Source organism: Ammodytes marinus (genome assembly GCF_949987685.1).
Source record: "Ammodytes marinus genome assembly, chromosome: 23".
In the NCBI taxonomy this organism is placed as follows: Eukaryota; Metazoa; Chordata; class Actinopteri; order Uranoscopiformes; family Ammodytidae; genus Ammodytes; species Ammodytes marinus.
The window spans coordinates 4245684-4252827 of record NC_137227.1 but is presented as its reverse complement, the minus strand read 5'-3'; the positions used below and the strand labels follow the sequence as shown (position 1 = coordinate 4252827).

Sequence of the window (7144 nt, the reverse complement as noted above, 5' to 3'; positions counted from 1 at the left end):
CTCAGATCTTCTCGAATTTGGACAATGGCGACTGGACAGTCAGATAATGACTTTCCCAAAGACTTCAGGAAGAAAATCAGCCTGAAACCATATGAGGGAAAGGTGCTCGTCTCATTTGAAAGCCAAACCCATCTCTGCCAACGAGCCTGTTACAGACTCGTCCAACCTGTAGTAATTTACTGTAAATGGGAGGAGCAGGAAAGAGTGTCAGAAGACTGAAAGAAATGCAGAAAGAGCACATCATGTTAAGTTAGATATAATTCGTACTAAAGAGAACTCCATACGTCAACACTGTAAGTCAATGTTTTTACAATCCTACAACAATTAAATTACAATGTTATCGTAGAATATCTGTGCTCATCTGAGATAACAATGTATACCCCTATCTTATTCCTAATGCATTCTTAAAGTTATCTGGTTATAATGGATGTTTTCTTACAAACACAATATAAGAAGCATATTTATTATATTATATATTATCATGCCTACTTTGACCAAAACCTATTTATAGATATTTCACTATAACTCAAAGTTATACTATGGCTTCGGATCTCAATGAGGAAGTTAAATGTCTTATTTTCCAGTCACGTCAAGGTGTGGCACTCTTTGTGCATCAACAAGTCATATCTTAAAAAATTCAATCATTAGAATTAGTACTTCTAGAATCTAGGACCAAGGTCCAAAGTTGACTGTAAGTTTTCAAGTTGTTGAATTAAATTTCTAAGTGACTCATCGGTGCGTTTTTTCCATAGCCCTGGAAATAAATGTCACTCTAGTTGTACGTTACTTTAAGTATTGAGCGAAAGGGGATATCCTGGATACGCCATGTCCATGCACTCAGAATCTGCACCTCTCAGGTATATTTCTCTGAGCGGAGCTTATCTCTTTTTCTCCACATGTTGTAACAGTCAGTTTCCTGTGTAAACATGACACACTGACAGTTTGAGAGTCCTGTGAAGAGTTTTCCTCAGAGAAAACGTATTGTGTCTTTCATGTGCAGAGTTCCAAATAGAAATACAACATATTGATTTGAATGATATTTAAAGAGTATAAAAATGCTATTTCATGAGAGATAATACAAATAGGTAAATGCACATATTCACTGTGTTTCACTTTGGTTTTGCTGTTGGTAAAAGGAGTTTGGTCGGAGCCTCTCTACAAGCATTAAAGGAATACTTTAACAAAACAGTAAAGCATTATGCTTACATTCTAATAAATGTTTTTCTGTTTGCCAAAAACATAAAATGGATCCAACATTTTGGAATATTAATAACCTATATTGTCTATTTCTCAGGTACTCTGAAGCAAAGAAATGAATTTATTCCAACAGCTACAAAAGACAGTCACCCCAAGAGAAATACACCCAATAATACAGTGTATAATTGACAACAAGCTCGATGAGCTAAGACAACTTTTAAACAACGACAACACTAATCAAGCTTACCCATGCTTTGAGTTGAATGACTTCATAACACCACTGATTGCTGCTGTTGTATATAAAAGAAGAGATATTTTTACTTTCCTTCTGCAGCAGGGTGCAAACCCAAACTGTGCTTCTAACAAATTCTTGACACCTTTGCATTATGTGTCAATTTACAAAGGACCAGTTTTTTTTGTGGAGAAACTGCTTGAAGCGAAAGCTAATCCAGATGGATGTAATTTACAGCCCTTCACACCGCTGCAAGCTGCTGCCATCAATGACAGGGAGTCTGTGTTTAAAGTGCTCATTTCTGCTGGTGCAAAGGTATCATTGTTACCTGTCACTAGTCTGGAACATATAACTCAGAATGACAAAATATCCAAAATGATTCATAACTTAGCTTTGAACAGACATAAATTATGCTCCAAAATCAGATATTTCCTTGATATGGAAATTGCTGTGTCAAGGGACCCACTTGAACAAGTGTTCCAAACATTTGACAGTCACATGCAGTTGGAGCATCCTCAGACTCACCTGACCATGATTGAAACACTTTTTAATGCAACTGGGCAAGGTGAAGAAGAATACCGCCGGAGATGTATCAAATGGCTAAAGGACACTGGAAATCTGAACTCCTACATTGCAGGTGCAGTCTGTCGCTTTCCAAACATCCCTAAGATATATGTCAACCCTGCAATTCTAAGTTTGAATGCAGTTCTGTGCACTGTGGAAGAGATAACAAATGATCAAGCACTAGCTATAATCCCCTGTCAACTGGAACATCTTAGCTCAGAAGGGAGCTCTCTTATATGGCAAGTTGTTCTGCAAACACTTTATGTGATAACCCAGAAAACGAAAGGCACAGATGGCTGGGACCGCAACTTTACTGAGAAGTTATGCAAAACAATTGCTCCTTTTGTGCAAGAAAAACACGAGATTGACATTAGAGTCCTCACTTACGGTATATTTGGAAACATGCTTTCATTTGCACATGCATCTGAAATCTTTACATCAGTGGGGATCACTTCAGTGCCCGAGGACGTACTGACAGATGTAGAAATGAACATGCTAAAAGATATGAAAGAAGTGATCAAACGACTGGATAATCATTTCAGCAAACCAACATTGGAACATGAGGACGTTGCAGCCGGACCTGGATCCAAGAAAAAGAAGAAGAAAAAGAAGAAGAAAAAGAAGGAAAAGCAAAGAGACCAAGTTTGCACAGCTGAAGCTGATCCAACTGCAGTTTCTTTAATGGAGTCAAACGCAAATGTGAAGCCATTACCACCCATCAACACCACAATGTCATTGATAAAACACAAATGGCTACAGATCAGCAAGAGATGGAGAGTAGAACTAGAGAAACTTCTGAGCACTGATGAAAGTAAAGTAACCAGAATTAAGAGCATGATTTATGTGAATGATGCAGAATTCCGCATAGCGAGGGGAAGTGATGGTACTGAAGTCTTCTTGGGGCTGAGAGATGATGGCACTGAAGTTGCTTTGAAGAAAATGAATAACGCCAACTTTCAAGTTCTGAAGAATGAGGAAGGAATTCTACGACTCCCACAGCTTGATCATCCATCTATTGTACGATATGTTGATGCTGCAGAGGATGAGAACTTTGGATATCTTGGTCTTCAACTTTGTGAATACACATTGGAAGAATACATAAGAGATATCCCAATCAATGATGGTGGTCTGATGAGAAAGAATTTTGTCCATCAGCTTCTGGACAGTTTAAGGGTTCTTCACTGTCACGACCCTCCAATTCTCCACCGGGATCTCAAACCACAGAATGTTCTGATTGGTAAGACAACCAAATAATATCCTGACATTATGGAATTTACCTTCTGAAAATCAAATAAAGTACAGCAATATGTGGAGTCATAATTATAATACATAATTTTGTTTCCTGAGTTGGTCTATTTACTTTGTCTTGCAGATGTAAACGGAAGGGCAAGATTAGCTGATTTTGGTATAAGTAGACGGTTACTCAAAGGCCAAACAACCTGTCGAACAGGCAGTGCAGGAACAAAATGCTGGATGGCCAAAGAGACTTTAGCAGGAGGAGCTGACACACCGTACAAGAGAAGCACTGATATACAGGTACATTTTTCTAATATAGAAACTTCTTTTATGACTTGTTGAAAAATACTTACCGAAATGTCCTGTTAACTTTAAGGTGGCAGGGATGATGATTTATTATATCCTGTCTGGTGGACACCATCCTTTCAGTGACATACCCTTTAAAGTTGAGAGCAACATTTATGAAGGGATTTACACTCTGGACCATGTTGAAGATGCGGTGGCAAAGGATCTCATCGAGTGGATGATCAACAAGGAACCGAAGAACAGACCAACAGTGGAGGAATGCTTGAGTCATCCCCTTTTCTGGACCACTGAAAGGTAAGAAGGAAACACTGATTGATTTATACGTTTATGGATAAAAATTGTCAGATGATTTTTCATGAGATTCTGTTCTGTTTATTTTGCACTTAAAATATCCTAACGTAAACTTATTTTCCCAGTGTTATGGAAATGTAACATCATAGATATATTTCAGAATAGAGAACATGAATAACACCAAACGTGTATTTAAGTATTTAATCACGCAAGGAGAGAAGCAACAAGAGAATGATCAAACATTCTACTTGCAAACCGCAGTAGTGCATCTCTGCAGTTTAGACAAATGCATCAGTTATTACACAGTAGTCCATCGCTTCATCACTATGTCAATTCACTGGGTCCTATAGAGGACAGTTGAAAGAAACACTTCCCTCTGTAAAAGGTAACATGATGCTCTTGATTAGAGGAAACCAAAACTAGGGAGTTGAAGACAGGATGTGTGGGGAGGATAGCATACTGCATACCACAGGAAACAGGTGTCTGTTGTCACATCCAGTACGTTTCTACTGAATTTCTGCCTTAACAGTAATTTTTCCATTACACCAGGAGAGTAGAATACCTGAAGAAGATTGGTAACAGGGAGGAAGTGGCAAAGTATCGAGATGCTGACCAGGAATTCATTTCTCTGCTGGACAAATGTGCTGGGGAGGGAACCTACAAACGGTGGAAAGATAAGGTGACTACAACCTAACAATTTAATTCTTTATTTGAAATAGACCTAGTTGGTATTACTGAAGTCCAGTTTATTACTATAATACTATAATTATAACATTTGGCGTTACAGTTTTCACCAGAGGTGGTCCAGAAGATGGATCCCAAGAACAAAGCCTATCCTGACAACACACTGGCCTTACTCCGCTTCATACGAAACCTCCATGAGCACCAGTAAGTGAAACTGAGTTGAAATTGACTCACAGACTTAAAATGAGAAGAAAAAAAGTCATAACACTGAAGCAGTAGCCTAATTAAACACATTTATTTATTTTTCTTATATAGTAAGAAAGTTGTGTTCAGTTTTCTTACAAGAAAAGGAAAGAACATCTCTGCGACACATTTTTAGATTATGGACATTTTCCAAATAATATTAAATTCCACTAATTGCTGATATTATGAATATACTGTATATCCATAACCAATAATTCTAGATTTTTTTTCTCTCTTTACAGTTACGTGAAGGCAGTAAAAAAGACAATCAATGACTCAAAATGACTGTTGTGCGTTAGTCATTAAGACGACCTAATGTGGTCATGGGTGTCATCTTCAAACTAGATGACTAGAACGTTTTTTAAGCTGGCAGTTCATTTGTTTCTTTGTTTGCATGATGATTGTGTTTGCAGTGCCAAGGATGCAGCCAACATTGATTTGATGGAGATGTTTCCTGAACTCTTTGGATGCGTTTACAAATTTGCCGAGACCCAAGGGTGGAATTCAGAGACCCCTTTGAAGGAAATGTTTCATAGAGAAGACATCACCACCAGCTTTACAAAGCTATCCATGAACCTTAAGGAGGACCTGGGTGCCCCAGTTCAAGAGTCTCAACCCAGTGGCTTCAAGTGAAGTTGAATTCAAAAAGGATTAAGAACTTCAAAAGCAAGGTTGAACTATAATTTGATATACTTGGATGTATACAGTTTAGGTCTAATATTCCCTGTGATAATGGTGGTATACCCCCAACAATTTACACCAGGACCTGAGTGAAAGATAATTTTCCTACTAAGGGTCTAAGAGGTTTGGTTGTCATTTACTTCATACCATGTGGTAATGTACAGTATGTTGCCTTATCAGCACTGGGGTTCTGTGTTCTGATGGACCCACAGTGCCCCTGTCTGGCCGTGATAAGATATCACACCCCTTTGCTTTTTTCATGCAGGTAATGTCTTGAAAGCACAAGCCTTTACTTATCATAGCTGGGACCCCAGCACTTAGAGTGTAGTTGATACTGTAGGTGCTTTAGATTAGATTGTGTAAAGTAAAAAAGGAAGAGATGTATTCAGGACTGGATATAGCTAATGCCTTTTTAGAAAAAGATATGAATGGAAAATCCCTACTTAGTATCGGTAGATAACTTTTTAGCTCAGACAAACTATAAGTGGCAAAGCAGATAGAAGCTCTTTTTATCCATTCAGTGTTTAGGTGATGTCAGGGAAATGAAACCTACTTACAAGTTTGAAGAAAAGACTACTGACATGATTTAAACTTTATTTTTAGGTTATAACTACTGTATAAAAAGGTCCCACAGCAGGAGTCAGTGGAATCTAAGAAATAAATCTGACAAGAATCAGTCATTTATTTGCCCAAAAACGAAGGAAACAAAATGTTTGTGTAAATATTTCCACTCAAGATGAGAGGCTTTTTCAGTCTGTCATTCTGTTCTTTAAAAATACTGTAAGTTGACTAACAAGCTTCAAAATGTACATAAAACAAAGACTGCATTGCCACTCACAGAAGTCTCAACTGATCTTTGCACTTACTTTAAAATAAAATGTTACTGCAGCTTGCAAGAGCATGTTTTTTTTTAAAAAAAGGGTGTTTGCCAAATTCTTTTTAGATTAACCCAAAAACTGGAGAAAGGTCTACAAGTGCTTCTACTCATTAAGTGAATTGTATTGCAACTTAAAAAAAAACCAACATGATGGAATATGCAAGCTTTATGAAATGCAGATTATTTTATATGATTTTGTTTTAAGAATATTGAATGTTACTCTTGAAATATACTGTAAATAATCAGTTGAGTATCAAAATAAACATGTAAAAGTATGATTGTAAGATGTGTTTTATCATTCATTAGTCGGTAGAGTAATAGCATTAACAATATTAGTTTTTTCTCCCCTCTGAGAATAATTGATTACTTTGTTGTGGTCAACACAATTTAAAGTGACATTTATTTGACTGCCTTTGGACATTTTGATCCGTAACAACCAATATTTTTATATTGACATATTTAAAGACTTAATGTGAAAGAGGTCACCCATAATGAAGAACCCACTAAGTGATCAAACAATTCTCAGTTCTATGGATCAGAACTGGTTTGGTGGTTTCAGCACTTTGAGCTTCTGCCTTTGGTAAACAGGCCACAACTTCACTGTTTTGATTCAGTCTCACCAGACTGAGCAGACACATACTTACATAACATTGGTGTTATTGATAGAAAGGCATATCCTTTTCTGTATGTGTGTCTCGTATTATCTTCAATTTAATTTAATCTTTAATTTATTTTCACCTCTTGTGTCTTTTAAGATAGTGGTTAACTTTTTCAGCCCTGAACAGTATAGCCACCAATTTGTACATACATGTATGTCTGTAGGTAGAAATGTT

The 7144-nt window shown here is 37.1% G+C and overlaps 1 protein-coding gene across 1 annotated transcript; it reads left to right on the top strand.

The window, feature by feature from the left end:
• Window positions 1-219: 219 nt before the first annotated feature.
• LOC307269234 (uncharacterized protein) lies at window positions 220-6457 on the top strand. Its single transcript, XM_080052111.1, has 7 exons — window positions 220-293; window positions 1295-3230; window positions 3366-3529; window positions 3606-3829; window positions 4376-4505; window positions 4614-4714; window positions 5167-6457. Exons 2-7 carry the CDS (start codon window positions 1313-1315, stop codon window positions 5384-5386), a joined length of 2757 nt encoding a protein of 918 aa, XP_079908237.1. The 5' UTR covers window positions 220-293; window positions 1295-1312; the 3' UTR covers window positions 5387-6457.
• Window positions 6458-7144: the final 687 nt, after the last annotated feature.